The following is a 19388-nucleotide window of genomic DNA, read 5'->3' on the forward strand; positions in this document are numbered from 1 at the left end:
TCAATTTTTAGTGTAGTCATCCAATCGCGACCTAAAAGCGTCGGCATGCGGGCTTCATTTTCTTGCTTTGCAACTATCAGAGGCAGATTGTAGCTTCGGTTCTGATAAGATACATTGACGTTTGCTACGCCTTTCACTTTGAGTGCAGTGCCATTATACACTCCTAGACGCACGTCGTCTTTGGAACATGGATAGTTTGGAAAATTTTCATCAAAGTCTTTCAGACATTATGGTCACAGCTGCTCCCGTGTCTAGTTCCATCGGAATCTCCTTGCCGTTTACTTTTACTTTAAGCACAATAGGCGGAGAGCTATGAACTTGGTTAGTCGTACTAACAGTAAGCAAGTCTGTTGACAGCAAGGTCTCCTCAACTTTGTGCACGACCTTTGTTTTGCACATTTTCGCTACGTGCCCTGGCTTCGAGCATTTGAAGCAGGTACTTTTGAGAAAAGGACAACTCACTGGCGCGTGCAGTCCGCCGCATCTATAACAGGCGCGAACAATGCCTTTCCCACGTTGCTTCCTTGGACCGTTTTGGGGGGCACGCTGCTCGTTGCTAGCGGTCTTCGTTGCGTGTCGCCTGCCTTGCGTGGTGGGCTCCCGATGCCAGTAAACGTCCGCAGGACTGGCGGTTGACCCCTCCGGTAGCATTTCTCGGGTGTCTTTCTGGGCCGTTTCCAAGGCGGTGGCAATTTTGCATACTCGCTCCCAGGTGACTTCGTCGTCTGACAGGGCAAGAAGACGGCATCGAATCGAATCCGTCCCGATTCCAGCAATCAGTCGATCCCGGAGTGCTTCTTCCAAAAAGCTTCCAAACGAGCACATTGCTGCCAGTCTTTTCAGCTCAACGATGAACTGTTTTAGGCTTTCATCCGGCTCTTGCTTTCGCTGGTAAAAGTGATACCGTTCGGTAACCACTGACCGTTTTGGAGCATAGTGCTTTCGGAGAGCTTCTGTAGCTTCTTCGTACTTGACTTCCGTTGGTTTCTTCGGCAGCAGCAGGCTACGCAGAGTCACGTAAGCCTTTTCACCCAGGATTGTTAAGAAGACTTGCAACTTCTTACTTGCGTCTATTCCATTGGCGGTTGCATACAGGTCGAACCTTTCCAAGTAGACTTCGATATTGCCAGAGTCTGGGCAGAACTCGGCCAAGGATCCCAGGGTGGTGGTCATCACTGATGTCCTCGCTTGCCGTGGCGTCGTTGCCGTTTCCTCAGGCTTGGTCATTGCCTCTGCCCGAACGGTCCCACCCTCGTCGCCATGTTGACCAGAGATGCCGTGAAGTCAAGTAGTATTTATTCGGACAGCAACATGAACAAAACAGACAGCAACGATTCAGTGGCTTCGCCTTATAAAGGGAGCATGGGTGCAGTCGAGCCATGCGATTGGCTGACGATACAACAGCACATGTGAACAATGACCGCGTGCATCAGATACGCGGCGCACAGTGACAAGGGAATACGCGTGATAAACGTTGCACAGATACAACAGCGTCAAGCATTACGTGCTACATGGTTGGCCTAGAAGCTCGAAGGGCCTTGAGCCGGGCCTGGCTTTATTTTTTGACCCTCGAATGAAGTTGTCCCTGACACATGGGTTAATTTATTGGGACCATCGAGGGCTTATACCTGCCGGTGCGCGAAAACGATTGCTGCAGCTGCTGCATGAAACCCACCAAAGGTCTCCGCCGATGAAATCCATTGCGCGATCGTTGTTTTGGTGGCCAAGCCTAGACCGAGCGATTGAGGAAATGTCGGTTCAGTGCAAGAATTGAATCGACAATTTGCTCATGCCGCCAGCCGCTCCACCAGCAAGCTGTCCACGAACATTTGAGAAGTGGTTGCGCATCCATGTGGATTTTGCCGGACCGATAGAAGGCAAGATAGTGCTTGTGCTAATCGATTCGCACACCAAGTGGATAGAAGCGCTTCCTCTGAAGCAAGCTACCACGACAGCTACAATCCACTGTTTGCGGGACATATTCAGCAGATTTGGCATGACCAGAACGATAGTTTCCGATAACGGAACACGATTCACTAGTCGTGAATTTGAAACATTTCTCGAGAACAACAACATGTTGCATGTTAGAACCGCCCTCTTCCACCCGAAATCTAATGGGGCTGCCGAAAAAGCTGTCCGAACAGTGAAAGATGGTCTTCGGAAGTTGAAGGTAGGAAAATTTGAGCACAAACTTATGGAGCAACTGCTCAATTACAGAAGAACGCCCCAGAATAGCGGGACGTCGCCATCAGAGATGCTTCTCAGATACCAGATTAGATCGCGTCTGGAGACTTGTTTCCCGAAGGGTAGTGGAGACGCACCATTTGATAACCAGGAGTGGTTGCCCCAGCTAGAGAGCCGTGTGCACGTTCGCAACTATGGGGCAGGAGAGAAATGGGTAGCAGGACGTGTGACGTCTACATCTGGGACCCGAATGGTTACAGTAGAAACACCTGGAGCAATTGTCCGGTGACACGTGGACCAGGTACGTCGTCGGCCTAACGAAACACAGTCATTTGACACTGCGGAAGACGCGTGCCCGGACGGCACTACATTCAGGCCAGAGGAATCCGCGTCACAGCTCGATGTGAGACTGGAAGCATCTGCTTTTCCGCCTGCAGTTGGCGATCATCATGCTGACGGCACCTTCCCGGCAGTTCCGTCATTGGGAGCAGTGGTACCAAGCGAACCCGCTCAAGTCGAACCACGCTCGACGAGGACGAGGAGACCAGTTGACCGATTTTAGGAGGAAGAATTGCTGTTTAGAACGACAGAAAGCTGAGCTAGTTGGTAAGGATTCAATTTGCAAAAAGGTGAGGCGTGCAGACAGTAGATATGATGCTAATGTTGCATTCGCTGCTCCCAATAAGCTAGGTAAGATATGCGCTGCCGTGCAGAGGAAAAAGGAGCAGGTAAAAGGCAAAGAAAGAACAGATATCTGTACTGGGAAGCACAATAAGAACAACAGTTTTACTGACTGTCGTATAGGTGTGCTTTATAATTTTCCCTTTAGCTGTGGGTAGTTCTACGTAGGACGAACGGGGCGGTGTATCATTCAGAGGCTAATGGAACATAAAAAGTCGTTAACCGGTGGATCGCCTTCTAATCTTTCCCTACATTGCCAACATTGTAACTGCACGCCAGAGTTAGATGAATGCGCGATGTTGCACAGGCACAAGAATGAAGATACGCGTATTATGGTAGATGCATGGCACATCTATAATGGTGGAAGTGCGTGCGCGAGTAAGCCTTCGATTACTTTACATAAGGAAGAGATTGAGCGCCTTATGAGCTATCTCTCACGTCATCATCATCATCATCATCATCAGCCTGGTTACGCCCACTGCAGGGCAAAGGCCTCTCCCATACTTCTCCAATTGCCCCGGTCATGTGCTAATTGTGGCCATGTTGACCCTCCAAACTTCCTAATCTCATCTGCCCACCTAACTTTCTGTCGTCCCCTGCTACGCTTCCCTTCCCTCGGAATCCAGTCCGTAACCCTTAATGACCATCGGTTATCTTCCCTCCTCATTACATGTCCTGCCCATGCCCATTTCTTTTTCTTGATTTCAACTAAGATGTCATTAACGCGCGTTTGTTCCCTCACCCAATCTGCTCTTTTCTTATCCCTTAATGTTACACCTATCATTCTTCTTTCCATAGCCCGTTGCGTCGTCCTCAATTTAAGTAGAACCCTTTTCGTAAGCCTCCAGGTTTCTGCCCCGTACGTGAGTACTGGTAAGACACAGCTTTTATAAACTTTTCTCTTGAGGGATAATGGCCCATTCTTATTCTTCTGATTATTTCACTCTCATGATCCGGATCAGCAGTCACTACCTGTCCTAAGTAGATGTATTCCCTTACCACTTCCAGTGCCTCGCTACCTATCGTAAACTGCTGTTCCCTTCCGAGACTGTTAAACATTACTTTAGTTTTCTGCAGATTAATTTTTAGTCCCACCCTTCTGCTCTGCCTCTCCAGGTCAGTGAGCATGCATTGCAGTTGGTCCCCTGAGTTACTAAGCAAGGCAATATCATCAGCGAAGCGCAAGTTACTAAGGTATTCTCCATTTACTCTTATCCCCAATTCTTCCCAATCCAGGTCTCTGAATACCTCCTGTAAACATGCTGTGAATAGCATTGGAGAGATCGTATCTCCCTGCCTGACGCCTTTCTTTATAGGGATTTTGTTGCTTTCTTTATGGAGGACTACAGTGGCTGTGGAGCCGCTATAGATATCTTTCAGTATTTTTACGTACGGCTCGTCTACACCCTGATTCCGCAATGCCTCCATGACTGCTGAGGTTTCGACTGAATCAAACGCTTTCTCATAATCAATGAAAGCTACATATAGTGGTTGGTTATATTCCGCACATTTCTCTATCACCTGATTGATAGTGTGAATATGATCTATTGTTGAGTAGCCTTTACGGAATCCTGCCTGGTCCTTTGGTTGACGGAAGTCTAAGGTGTTCCTGATTCTATTTGCAATTACCTTAGTAAATACTTTGTAGGCAACGGACAGTAAGCTGATCGGTCTATAATTTTTCAAGTCTTTGGCGTCCCCTTTCTTATGGATTAGGATTATGTTAGCGTTCTTCCAAGATTCCGGTACGCTCGAGGTCATGAGGCATTGTGTATACAGGGTGGCCAGTTTTTCTAGAACAATCTGCCCACCGTCCTTCAACAAATCTGCTGTTACCTGATCCTCCCCAGCTGCCTTCCCCCTTTGCATAGCTCCCAAGGCTTTCCTTACTTCTTCCGGCGTTACTTGTGGGATTTCGAATTCCTCTAGACTATTCTCTCTGCTATTATCATCGTGGGTTCCACTCGTACTGTATAAATCTCTATAGAACTCCTCAGCCACCTGAACTATCTCATCCATATTAGTAATGATATTGCCGGCTTTGTCTCTTAACGCATACATCTGATTCTTGCCAATTCCTAGTTTCTTCTTCTCTGCTTTTAGGCTTCCTCCGTTCCTGAGAGCTTGTTCAATTCTATCCATATTATAGTTCCTTATGTCAGCTGTCTTACGCTTGTTGATTAACTTCGAAAGTTCTGCCAGTTCTATTCTGGCTGTAGGGTTAGAGGCTTTCATACATTGGCGTTTCTTGATCAGATCTTTCGTCTCCTGCGACAGCTTACTGGTATCCTGTCTAACAGAGTTACCGCCGACTTCTATTGCACATTCCTTAATGATGCCCACAAGATTGTCGTTCATTGCTTCAACACTAATTTCCTCTTCCTGAGTTAAAGCCGAATACCTGTTCTGTAGCTTGATCTGGAAGTCCTCTATTTTCCCTCTTACCGCTAACTCATTGATCGGCTTCTTATGTACCAGTTTCTTCCGTTCCCTCCTCAAGTCTAGGCTAATTCGAGTTCTTACCATCCTGTGGTCACTGCAGCAACCTTACCGAGCACGTCCACATCTTGTATGATGCCAGGGTTAGCGCAGAGTATGAGGTCTATTTCATTTCTAGTCTCGCCGTTCGGGCTCCTCCACGTCCACTTTCGGCTATCCCGCTTGCGGAAGAAGGTATTTATTATCCGCATATTATTCTGTTCCGCAAACTCTACTAGTAACTCTCCCCTGCTATTCCTAGTGCCTATGCCGTATTCCCCCACTGCCTTGTCTCCAGCCTGCTTCTTGCCTACTTTGGCATTGAAATCGCCCATCAGTATAGTGTATTTTGTTTTCACTCTACCCATCGCCGATTCCACGTCTTCATAGAAGCTTTCGACTTCCTGGTCATCATGACTGGATGTAGGGGCGTAGACCTGTACAACCTTCATTTTGTACCTCTTATTAAGTTTCAGAACAAGACATGCCACCCTCTCGTTAATGCTATAGAATTCCTGTATGTTACCAGCTATATTCTTATTAATCAGGAATCCGACTCCTAGTTCTCGTCTCTCCGCTAAGCCCCGGTAGCACAGGACGTGCCCGCTTCTGAGCACTGTATATGCTTCTTTTGGCCTCCTAACTTCACTGAGCCCTATTATATCCCATTTACTGCCCTCTAATTCTTCCAGTAGCACTGCTAGACTCGCCTCACTAGATAGCGTTCTAGCGTTAAACGTTGCCAGGTTCATATTCCAATGGCGGCCTGTCCGGAGCCAGGGATTCTTAGCACCCTCTGCAGCGTCGCAGGTCTGACCGCCGCCGTGGTCAGTTGCTTCGCAGCTGCTGGGGACTGAGGGCCGGGGTTTGATTGGTCTGTTCATATAGGAGGTTGTGGCCAAGTACTGCACCAGGGTGGCCAATCCTGCTCTGGTGAGGGAGTGCGTTACCGGTTCTGGTCACCGGGATCAGGCCACACTCCAGGCCTGTTTGCGCAATTTTATCAACACGCGGATTTTTTTTTTTTTTTTAATCCGGTGGAAAGTTGCGCGGCACCGGGATTCGAACCACGGACCTCTTGCACGCGAGGCGGGTGTTCTACCTCTACGCCACCGCTGTGCCGCTCTCACGTAGACCGGCACATGTACCCGACTGACACGTGGTGATACCATTCCAGAGCTTGCGCCAATGAGTTTTGTGTCTTCTTTCTTCTTTTCGCCTCAGTGCTCCCTTCACTTGGTAGTCGGTGTTCGTGTTGTCCACTTCTCTTCTCTTGTGTCCTGTCCGCACGCCTCACCTTTTTGCATAAAGAACTGTTGTATCGGGCGCTGTGTCATAGTGTGGGCTACACACTGCGCAAGCGTGAACTTTTCTTTCTAACTCGCTATGTCCCTTTTCCCTTCCCTCTCCCTCTTCTGGATTACTATATAACCACCCTACTGTTGTCAATAAACGCTGGTTTTTACCTCTCTTGTTCCCAGGCATGTACGCACGTTCCGTTCCTGCCGTAGCCTAACGGCCGCGGCTATGTTGCACTTGCCATAAACAAACTAATGGTCTCACGGAGCGCCTGAATTGAACCCTGACAGAAATGCTTGGAAAGTATGTCTCGTCCGTCTATATACTGATTGGGACCTTGCTCTACCTTATGCCACATTTACAATGATTCTTCGCTCCACGACACCGCCGGTTATTCCCTGTTATTTCTGTTGTTCAGCTGAGAACCAGCATTGCCACTGAACTGATCGCTTCCATCTGCCGCTGCAGAGGACAGCAAATACGCACTTGACGCCATCACCGGGGCAGCCCAAAGACACGAGAAATTGCCAGCACTCGCATCCTGACCTCCAAAGAGAAACCAACGACGTTTGTAGGATCGACAGCACAAAGAGGCGCACTTTTCACCTCGATTTCTGGTGCTACTGTGTTCCCCGACCCGTCTCGTTGGGCTGTCAGAAAAGCTCCTGTCTCGGTAGACAAGTCCATACCGAGTGCTGCGTGCTGTGACCCCAGTTATATATATCAAATGGCCCCAGTCAATGCCAGTGCCTCACCTGCCCCGCATACCCGCTGTGCACGACCCACGCCTGAGACCTTCTTTCTCTTCTGTTGACACCGTTATTTGTAGGCACCGGAACAGTGCCAGTGGGGATAACGCTACATGCGTATTGCTTGTTTCTTTTGGACAACGTGCGCGAGCGCCTCGACGAAGAAGACGAACTGCTCCTGTATCTCGAGCTGTGGGCTGAACTGGACAGCGCTGCAGTTGTTTTTACAGCGAAGCTATTTATGGCTACGTTCTGGTGGATCTCGTCTCCGTGGGCATACACCAGCAATTGCGTATCAGCATATATGACCATTTTTATTTCTCTGCCTATCTGTGTTATGTGGTTCACGTATATATTCAAAAGAAATGGGCCCATAATGCTGCATTGCGGTACGCCGGAAGAGAGAGTTTTAACATTGGATCGGTGACCGTTTATTTCAACATACTCTTGTCGACTTCCGAGATAGCTGCTAAAAAGCATCAATGACGTTCCTCGAAAGCCATAGACTTGAAGCTTTCTTAAAGGTAACTTGTGGTTCAGGTGGTCAAAAGCCTTCGAAATATCTACATATATTCCTAAAGCTAAATTCCTGTCATCAAGGGATTTTAGAATGTATTCTTTTTGTTCTAATAGAGCGAGTTCGGTAGACCGGTGTATCCGAAAACCAAATTGTGAAGGTGTCAGTATATCATGCTTACTACAAAAGTTATTCATCCGGGTCAAAATTACTTTCTCAAGCCCTTTCGAGAAAACAGGTAGTATTGACAAAGGCCTATAGTTTGCAAAGCCATTCTTGTAACCTTTGTTATAAACAACTGCTACTCTTGCAATCTGCATTTGCTGAGGAAAGACACCATTTGCCAAACAAAGGTTGAATATATGGGTGAGACACGGTGCTATTACATCCATAACATATTTCACAGGTTTCACCTTAATACCGTTTTTGTCACAGCTCCCGGTATTATTTAATGAAGAAAATACGGTCTCTACTTCGGACTGAGTTACAGGACTTAGGAAACATGTCTGATTCATGGTACAATTTATGTAGTCCAGAGCCATCGCATCACAATGATTTCTCTGGAGATCAATAAAAAAATCATTAGACGCATCAGCCAACTTCCTGCCCGACAATTCTTCATTTTCCTGACTAATTTTTATAACTTGGTTTGGTAGAAAGGGAGGATAAGCACATTTTTTAACTTTTTCCACGTCACATCAGTCCTAGAGGTTGAGGTAAAAAAGAAATTGCAATAATACTCATCTCTAGCGGTTCTGATATCTTATGTTAGTTTATTACGAAGGCATTTGTATATTTTAAAGAGATCAGAATCGTGAGTTTTTAAGAACTTCTTATACATCCTATCCTTCGCTTGTATTTTAGTAAGTACACTTGGCGTTATCCAGGGTTTACGTATTTTTTTTAACTGCGTAAGGTACTTGTAAAGAAATGATGCATTATATAATTTCACAAAGCTAATCAAGAATAAGTTGTATACATTATCTACTTCTGTTTCGCACAGCACATTGCTCCAATCACCCTTATTTACTCTTTGTCTGAAAACTTTTAAAATTTAGGTGTTATTTCTTGGAACTGAACACGCTGTGGGCTGTTTGGGCGTTCGTGGTTGTTTTCAAGGTACTTGTATATGGCATTGTGATCGCTGCCATCACTGCATATTACTCCGGCTTTGCAAGAAGGTGTGTAGTTATTTGTTATAAATAGGTCAAGTAGTGTTACAGATGTAGCGGTAATTGGGGTGGGGGAACTAATAACATTTGCGCATCCCAAGGACAGAAAGAGCTGCTCCATTTCTCTTTTAGCGGGAGTATCAGTAAGCATGTTGATATTGAAGTCTCCGCATGAAGCAAGAGACATGCTCCGCATGGACGACCGCACGCCAAGTTTCATCCTAGACGCCAGCGCTCGTTTCTCCCCTGGCGGAACGATTTCATCTCCAACGGGTTTCCGCCGCCGCTTCCCGGTCGCGCCCGCGTCCAGTTCGCGCGTCGCCAGAGACGACTCTTGTCTGCTACGGCGCCTCTTCGGATGACCGGAAATTATTATTGTGTTGTTAACTGTCACGACAGCAATGTAAACACGAAAGGGTTGATGCCACCAGTGAAATTCTGCCGATTCACAGGAAAATGGTACGAAAAAAAGCAGACGACAGACATGGATTACTGCGGTGCGCCGAGCGAAATAAACAACTGGCAAACGAAGCGAGCTCGTTCATTGACCACTCCTGAGTGGACGACGGTTTTTATATGTAACCCACATGAATTTAATAATTGCTCGGTAAATAATCCTTTTATTCATATAAAAACTTTAAGTTGTTCGACGAGCGCTTGTCCTGTCTTCTTTCTCGTGTTTCGTTTGTGTGTGCGCTGCCCAAGAATGGAAACCACTTCTGTTGTATGCGCTAGCAGTGGTCGAAGTTCACGCGTGCCGAGAAATTGAATATGTGCGCGATTCCCGCTTCACCACTGCACCGATAGATCGAGTTACTGGACGATACACGCCCGCGTCTTGGTCGCGCCGGCATTGCTGCAGCAGGAATGATTACTAATACTTTCGACTTCTGTCTCTTGAGCACTGTCAAAAAATGGCCAAGCTGTCTGCATTGCTGCCTCTATTCCATATTCTAGGGGACGTACTAGTTAAAGTTGTGTGCGCATGTCGTACTTGTGCTATGCAGCGACATATTTTGTTTATTTCCGCACCGTGTCGATGGAAGTCCGTTGTCGCCATCAGAGACAACACGGAGTTGTAGCAAACATATTTTAAGAAACTGCAAAAATGACTTTAGCTCGTATGTGCCGTATGTATGTGCCGCATCGTATGTGCTGACGATTTTTTCGGCGGCACATACGATGTCGTTTCCAATTACCTGCTCAGCGTCACTTAAATGGTTAAGCAGACGCTGCCCTTTCGCCGCATTGCAGCCATAAAAGTAATCGTCAAGCGTACCGATCTTCTTAAAGGCAAATAGAAGCGTGTACAGTCTGTTTCACACTTAGGGGAAAACTCGGAACGTATTGCATCGCGATGCGGCAAGCAATGGAGTCGTGCGGCGGCAGCAGCTCGAGCAGGCGCAGACGCTCGAGGGGCGGAGTCGTCATCTGCGTCGTCTGCTACGGCGGCGCGCGCTGGCCGCATTGTCGGGAAGCGTGCTACTGTCAGGGGCAGTGCACAGATTTCATCGGTACTGCGGGAACTGAGCTGATATTCTTTACTAAACGTTGTGCGTCGCCAAACTCTGAGCCTTCATTGGCGATAATGGAGTTCCCCAAACTTCTTTGGACAGCATGTTTCGTTTGTTCTTTCGAAAGGCCGGGGTACAGAGCGCGTGCACGTATATTTCTTCACTGTGTGTGCTATCGTAATGAGCAGCGACAAAACGCACCAAGATGTGCGCGCCACGTGCTCAGTCCTTGTTTGACTCGAAAGGAAATCAAAGCATTCAATAATGATAACTATGGGGGTCGAACACGACGAAACAAACGGATACGAATAAAGGAATGTTTTAGGTTAAGACAATGAGCTGGAAGTGATTTTTCTGACAGTCATTCACTACACCAGACAGACCCTGCCCGCCGGCGGAGAATCGGACACGCCACGCACGGAACTTTTGTTAGTATCTCGTCATGTCCCCAGCGGCAGCGATGACAGCGCTCATCCTGGAAGGCAGTGAAGTGCAGAATGACTTGATCAGGGATGTGTTCATTCGCAGCACGTCTCAGTCGCTGACGATGGTGGTTCGAAGCCTATCCCCGCGCGACTGATAGAGGGGATGGTGCGGCAGTGATACTTTCAACGAGCCCCAGACATTTTAAATGATGTTGGCGTAGGGGGTTGAGGCGGCCACTCCAAGAGAGTGACTGCGCGCTCTTCCAGCAGTTCTTGCCCAACACGAGCAGTGTGGATCGGCGACCTATCGCGTTAGAATATATAGTCGCCTTCCAGAAACGGGCCGTCAAGAATGTATGGAATCAGTACGTCGTCTATCACCGGCCTGCAGCGATAAACTTACCTTCGAGGCGTATCAGTGGGCGTTGCACAACGCTTAGTAAAGAATACCGGCTCATTTCACGCAGTAACGATGAGATCGGCGCCCTGCAACTGACAGTAGAACGTTTCCCGACAATGCGGCCAGCGCGAGCCGCCGTAGCAGACGACGCCGTTCAAGATCCAGCCCCTCGAGCACCTGCGCGAGCTGCTGCCGCCGCCTGACTCAAGCGCTCGCCTCATCGCGATGCAATGCGCTCCGAGTTTTCTCCTAAATGTGAAACAGACTGTACATCGCTCTTCGAATGAAATGTCCACGCGCGCACACACCTCGCGCGGCACGAAACGTGCCCAAACACGCGCAGTGCAAGAGACAATCAAGGCGGTGCGAACGAGAAGTGGGAGAGGGGTACCACCCGCTAATAGAATTTTGCTTCGCGTGCGGCGCCCTCAACGCCGGCGCAGCAGTGCCGCTCTCGGTGCCGTTCTTGTCTATGACATGAAGCAAGAGACCCTGTGTGGGGCGTGTCGCGGACAATACGTCAATGGTCATCGTGGGTGATTCCAGTGTCAACGTGAGCAGACCCAACGGCGCGGGGATCCTGATGTTGGAGCGCTCCGACCTTAAGTGTTATTTCACCGATGGTAATGTACCCACCGCTCGTCACCGATCGTGCATCGAACTCCCCTTCGGGAGCAACATTAACACGGTGAAAGTGCAACCACTTGCCGTGTACCACACTGATCACGAGGCAATGATTACAATGGTCGCGAAATAAATTGTGGCAGCCAAAATCTTTCAGTAAATGTCTCTTATGTACCAAATACTAAACTCGTCAAAATGAAATTCAACACAACAAATACCCAACATTGCAATGCCAAGCGTCGCGCCAGCTTCGCGGGTGTTGCATTTTCAGTGGGTCGAACAGCTCTGCATTCTTTATAAATATATCTTGTAAATAGTCTTCAGTGTTCAATCTCTCGGTTGCGTAACAATATGAATAATCAACAAACGTAGTAGAACGAAAGAAAGCTGAGCTAGTTCGTAAGGGTTCATGTTCGTGTACGGCGTTCGTGTTGTCCACTTCTCTACTCTTCTGTCCTGTCTGCACGCCTCACCTCTTTTACCCATTATGAAACGTAGTAGTGCGAATTCGTACTCACTCAAGTGTATTTTTTACAAGCTTTACCAGTTTTTTCCTTCACAAAGTGGCTAAGAGTTCTGGCAGATATGAAATCCAAAAGGAGGTCCCAGTCACACCTCCGGTCAAGGTTAGGCGGTGAGAGGAATGACTGTATGGCAATAACATAAACCAATATCATGGTAGCAACATACTGGTCATATAAAACTCGAACACGTATGAGAACAAGGTGAACAGAAAAACGCGAAAAGGAAGAAAACAACAGGTAAGAAATATAAGTATGTGAGTATTTACTGATATTAATGAAACGTGAACAACACACAAATATGAAGCATAGCGAGAAAAAAAAATTTCGTAGATATGTTCCAGTGCAAACACGCACCAATTGCTAAGAAAATAATGAAAAGCTATGAGCCACATACGTGAAAATAACCAAAGGTTCCGACCTACAAATATGTCTCAAAAACAATTTACCACAGAATGAACAAAATAAAACAGCAATTACGGAATTTAGTCAATACCATTTAACATCACCTTTAAATTTGTATGAGGTCTAACCCTTTATTCATAACTAACAGCAAGAAATTCAGAATGAAATGAAAAAAAAAGTGAAACGTGAATTGGTCATAATTAATGTGCCGGTTGGGCAAAATAAAATTTTTGTTAGACGCCAGTTGGTAATTTTAGCATTCAGTAACGATTACGCTGATATTAGGTGAACTGGGAGCTGGTTGCTTTTTAGCTCCCAGTTAAATAATTATAATATGTTCTTTTGAAAGAAGGTGCCTTAAATATAGGTATTTGTTTGGGATACTGTGAGCATGATAATAGTTCTTAGCTGTTCCCTTGCAATAACAATGTTATGCTGACTTTAATGTGTCAAGTAAGGAATGGGTTTGTAAAGCATACGTGCGCTCAGTCCTTGATTACGCGTGCGTTGTTTGGGACCCACCAAGAGTGCGCGACAGAGCAAAACTTGAAAAGGTACAGAATTTAGCTATTCACTTTGTTTCTGGACCTTGTGGTAGAAACTTCAGTCCTACGCGCGTGAGGGAATTGCAATGGGACACAGTAGATTTTGGATGACGCAGACTTCGATTAAAGTTTTTTCACATTATCTATCATGTAAAAGTTGGTGCTGACAGGCATAGTTACATAAAAGAACCTAACTACCATTCCCATACACTTGACCACGAGTATAAGGTATTGGAATTCACGTGCGGAAGAGAGTCGTTTTCTTGTTCCTAAAACAATACTGAATGAATTCGACCCAAGTTTGTGGCAATTACACCGTCTGATTAAATCTATTTTGCACTTGTCAAATAAATATTTCAGAATTTGAGTCATTGAGCATTCCTGCTCCTACCTGTGATCCCTACTGTACTTATTAGGCTCTTTCATGTGACTTATTTGTGTTTATAGCTTTTCCTACACCAAAAGCTTTTGTTAAGTACGAATTTACACTTAGTTGTTATATTAATGAGTTCATTGTATGTTTATTGCTGTATGCATTTTTACTATATCACTAGAGAACGTTCACCTGTCTTGATCAAATGTGAAGATGTTATTTGCCGCTGTTTATGTACACGATTTGTGATTTTTCTTTTGCTGCTCATGCTTACTACCACCCTGTATGCATTGCACACTTTCTTCCCCCCCCCCCCCCCCCCCTGTAGTTAGATTAGGCGCTATGGGTGGCTGTGGGTATGACGTAAATAAATGAGAGATTAAGATCTACAACCTAATACCCTGGTGGCTTGATTGAAGCCATCAAGATGGTAGATGTATACTCCAGTTTAGATCTCACAAATGATTTGAGGAGCAATGTATTTACATGTTGAGAAGTATGACGTAAGTGTCGCCTAAAAAATCCCAGTGTTTTATTAGCAGCTGGAATGATGTTAGCAGTGTACAGGTGCTTGGACAGATCGAACGACAGAGTGACACCAAGGTAGTTAAGTGATTGGCCTCATTCTCTTGGAATATTAGCTATTAAATATTGAAATCTGAGGGGGTTACGGCAGATACGGACACAAGCTTGCATTTGTTATAAGTTGAGCTCATGAGGCAGCAGTTACATCAGCCTTGTTCATTGGTAATATCGTTCTGGCTGGTTGTTTAGTAAATGTGTTGGCAACTCTAGAGACTACTCAATCATCTACAAACCTACGAATATTACATTATGCATGCAATGGTAGACCGTTAACACAAAGTAAAAGAAAAGAAGTGGTCCTAGGATGAACCCTTGTAGGACACCTGACTTCATGACGAGTCTTTTAAAATAATGGGTATTAACGAAGAAAAACTGACAGCGGTTGATCAAGAATGCTGTTATCCACTTTAGCATGTGGGGTGCAAGCTTAACTGAGACAATTTTAGAAGCAAATGTTTATGAGGAACCATGTCAAATACTTTCGCGACATTTAGAAATATGGCGTTGGTCTGGAAGTCACTTTCCAATTAAATGTACAGGTCGTCAAGAAAGATGGCCAACTGCTTTCCGGAAGAACGCATTTTGACAAACCCTTATTGTTAGGTGTTGAGTCTGATGGAAGATGGAGCCTAGGATAGTATATGCGAGTATATGACGTGCGCCATGATTTTGCAGGGGACACTAAATAACGATATGGCACAGGAATTTATTGGGTGTTTCTATTGGGTGAATTGAAGATTAGAATGACATTGGCCAGTTTCCAGGGGCCCACTTTTCATAATTAAAGTTGTCGAGCAGAGCGCAGATGGGCTTTTCCGAAAGTTAATAAACTGAGACGCCAGATTTCGTGCACACATGACCTTCAGCTCCAAGCCTCTCGAGCGCTACATGGTGAGCGCAACTACCTTAACGAAGTGAGAGTACACACCTGAACGGGCACCCGCCGTGGTTGCTCAGTGGCTATGGTGTTGGGCTGCTGAGCACGAGGTCGCGGGATCGAATCCCGCCCACGGCGACCACATTTCGATGGGGGCGAAATTAATTTATACACACGAACGGAGAAACAAAATTATCATGATATTGCCACGTTAGAGTGACGTATGAAGAACACAGTAGCAATACTGTGAAAGACGAAACTAACTTTTATTGGGTGAACCTGTGCCCACGAAAACAGGCTACACTTATAGAACAGCGAACACATTCGGCGATCGTCAAAATCTGATCAACGGGTCAAGTGCATCGACTTTTATACATCAGTCGTCGAATGTTCCAGACTAATCGCTGGGACCCGCGTGTCTTCCACAAAGTTCTACACCATTCGCGTCACGCGATGAAATCAGATAACACAAGGTTCGGTAAAAACAGACAGCGGATAGAACCATCAATAACTTTCGAGAAAATTCCTATACATGCAGGCGCATCCTGCGACGTGCGATAACATTTGTTAGGTGGTGAAACGTGGTCGCCCGGCAGAGATATACAAGTACACGTGTCAATACCCCCCTTTTAAAGAGCATCGACCCGACGCTGCGAACAAACTAAAGTAATAAACGAAAACACCCCTAGCAGAGAAACAACAAAATAAGGCAGTTCGTCAGCGTGCGTAAAAGGGCTTAAGACGTACCACGTGGACCACTTCAGATCGTGCGCGGCGCCGCTGTGAATGCGAAATTCCGTCCGGCACGATCTCATAATCCAGTTCGCGAATACGTCGGATGATCTTGTAGGGTCCGAAATAGCGTCCCAATAGTTTCTCACTGAGTCCTCGTTGGCATATCGGGGTCCAAACCCAAACACGGTCACCGGTATTGTACTCGACGTAGCATCGTCGGAGGTTGTAGGGTCGGCGGTCGGTACGCTGCCGGTTCTTGATCCGTAGGCGGGCGAGAAGTCGCGCTTCTTCAGCGCGCTGGAGATAGGTGGCGACGTCAAGATTCTCTTCGTTGGTGACGTACGGCAGGATGGTGTCGAGATTCGTCGTCGGGTTTCCGCCGTAAATAAGCTTGAACGGCGAGATCTGTGTTGTTTCTTGCACCGTCGTTTTGTAAGCGAACGTTACGTACGCCAATACGGTCACCCAGGTCTTGTGTTCGACGTCGACGTACATTGCTAACATGTCGGCGAGGCGCTCCGTAGGACCATTCGTCTGTGTGTGGTAGTGTTGCATATGGGTCGCAAGCCCCAAGGGTAGCGTTGGCCTGGCGGCCTGGGGCACAACTGGAAGCATCCGAAGGTCCTGGCAAAGCATGAGTCGACTGCTAACAGAACAACTTGTTTATTCTAGCATCGCAAAAGAGCGGCCGGTCATGTCGACCGAAGTGGAGAGACGGGAGAGCACGTTACTCGACGGAAGAAATCGGAGCGTCTCTCCTGGCGTACGGGGGCAGCTGCTTTTATACTCTCGGAGTTGAGGGCAAGAAGGAACGCCTCGATAGTGGCGCACGTGACGGCGCCGCTTGGGCACGTTGAGACGAGTAGGTGACGCATCCGCCGGGCCGGCGCCGGTCAGACCTCCTCGCTTCACAGTTGGGGGAGCTCCTCTCCCCGGCTGCCGCGCTTTGACAAGCGTGGGCACCAACATGCACACACACACACACGCACACGAAGACACGTGGCATTGAAACATGCCTGGACGCGCTTGGCGGGGAGGCGTTGCGGCAGCGCTGAACGGGCCAAAATGTCCGCCGCTTTGAACGAAGCCCCGGCGTCCGTTGCATCCGCGCCGGCTATACCGCGCGTCGTAGGCGAAACGTAACAGTAGGCAGTTGTCCTCCTGTGCCTTGTCTGACTGTACTGCATAATGGCTTGGGTGAGCTCCGTTGTAAAGGCCGTTCCTCTGGCGGTGATGAGGACATCTGAGGCGCCATGTCGCAGCAGGATGTTCTCGACGAAGAATTTCGCCACTTCGACTGTACTACCTTTCGGCAGAGCTTTCGTTTCAGCGAAGCGGGTGACATAGTCCGTCGCCACGATGATCCACTTATTTCCGGTTGATAACGTCGGAAAGGGTCCCAACAAGCCCATCCAGATCTGCTGAAACGGTCGGCAAGGAGGCTCGATCGGCTGTAGCAATCCCGCAGGCCTTGTCGGTGGTGTCTTGCGTCGCTGACAGTCACGGCATGTCTTGACGTAACAGGCAACGTCGGCGATCAGATGTGGCCAGTAATAGCGGTCCTGAATTCTCGATAGCGTCCGGGAGAATCCGAGGTGCCCAGCGGTCGGATCGTCATGCAGGGCGTGCAGCACTTCTGGACACAGCGCTAAGGAAATAGCATGACGGTAATTGGCGCGGACTGGTGGGAAGTTCTTCTTTACTAGTAGGTTGTTTCGAAGCGAGAACGAAGACAATCATCCCTTTAATGCCCTTGGGACAACGTCGGTGTACCCTTCCAAATACTCGACGAGGCTTTTTAGTTCCGGGTCTGCTCGTTGCTGTTCAGCGAAGCCTTCCGCACTTATTATTCCAAAGAAGGCGTCGTAATCCTCGTCATCTCGCGGCGGCGGGTCAATGGGGGCGCGTGACAGGAAATCGGCGTCAGAGCGTTTTCGTTCGGACTTGTACGTTACACTGATGCCGTATTTTTATAGTCTGAAGCTCCCCCACGCCAGCCGTCTTGAAGGATCCTTTAAATTTACCAGCCAACACAACGCGTGATGGTCGCTGACGACTATATGGCCAGCCATATAGGTAAGGGCGAAATTTAGCTTTAGCCCAAACGATGGCGAGGCATTCCTTTTGGGTCGTAGAATAATTGCCTTCCGCTTTTGACAGCGATTGGCTAGCGTAAGGTATCATCCGTTCAAGTCCATCTTTCCTCTGGACTAGGACAGCACCGAGGCCTAGGCTACTGGGGTCAGTGCAGATTTTGGTATTGGCGTCCTCGTCGAAGTGCGCAAGTACCGGCGGCGACTGCATGCGTCGTTTGAGTTCTTGAAATGCCTCGGCCTGTGGCGTTTACCATTTGAAATCGACGTCACATTTTGAAAGATGTGTCAGTGGCTCAGCGATGCGTGAAAAGCCATTGAAAAAGCCCCTGTAGTAGACACAGATGCCAAGTAATCTACGCACTGGCTTCTTGTCAATGGGCTGCGGGAACTATGCGATAGCAGCTGTTTTCTTCGGGTCGGGGCGGACTCCAAATTGGCTGATGACGTGGCCGAGGAACAGAAGCTCATCGTAAGCGAAGCGGCACTCCTCTGGCTTCAGAGTGAGCCCTGATGACTTGATTGCTTCTAGTACTGTCGCAAGCCGCCTAAGGTGATCGTCGAAATTTCCCGCGAAGACAACGACGTCATCCAATTAAACAAGACAGGTCTGCCACTTCAATCCTGCTAACACTGTATCCATGAGGCACTGGAACGTTGCAGGCGCCGAGCACAGTCCGAAAGGCATGACCTTGAACTTGTAGAGGCAGTCTGGCGTGAGGAAGGCGGTCTTTTCGCGACCTCTCTCGTCGACTTCTATTTGCCAGTAGCCAGACTTGAGGTCCATCCATGAGAAGTCCATCCATGAGAGCCGATCCAATGCGTCGTCTATCCGTGGGCGGGGGAATACGTTCTTCTTCGTGATCTTGTTCAGTCGACGATAATCGACGCAGAAACGTAGGGTTCCGTCATTTTACTTCACCAAGACTACAGGAGATGCCCACAGACTTTTCGACGGCTGGATAATGTCGTCGCGCAGAAGTTTGTTGACTTGTTGCCTAATAGCGTCACGTTCTCGCTTTGAAACGGGGTAAGGGCTTTGGCGGTGTGGTCAAGAGACTCTTCAGTTATTATGCGATTCTTTTCGACTGGTGTTTGTAGAATATTCGATGGCGTCGAAAAACACTTTTTGTATTATCTGAGAAGACTACTGAGCTGTTGCTGCTTACTCATGCGGAGATATATATATATGTCGAAGTCTGGTTCGGGAA

General features: G+C 47.6%; 1 protein-coding gene across 1 annotated transcript; it reads right to left on the reverse strand.

The window, feature by feature from the left end:
* Window positions 1-206: 206 nt before the first annotated feature.
* Window positions 207-1483, reverse strand: LOC126529725 (uncharacterized). The gene has a single exon (XM_055069888.1). The coding sequence runs from the start codon at window positions 1225-1227 to the stop codon at window positions 211-213; it is 1017 nt and encodes a 338-aa protein (XP_054925863.1). The 5' UTR covers window positions 1228-1483; the 3' UTR covers window positions 207-210.
* Between the last annotated feature and the right edge of the window lie 17905 nt (window positions 1484-19388).

This window comes from Dermacentor andersoni, chromosome 9 (assembly GCF_023375885.2).
Source record: "Dermacentor andersoni chromosome 9, qqDerAnde1_hic_scaffold, whole genome shotgun sequence".
Classification (NCBI taxonomy): domain Eukaryota; kingdom Metazoa; phylum Arthropoda; class Arachnida; order Ixodida; family Ixodidae; genus Dermacentor; species Dermacentor andersoni.

What these genes read in the sequence shown, in the direction of transcription:
- LOC126529725 (XM_055069888.1), bottom strand. Translation starts at nt 1,227, where the DNA reads ATGACCAAGCCTGAGGAAACGGCAACGACGCCACGGCAAGCGAGGACA.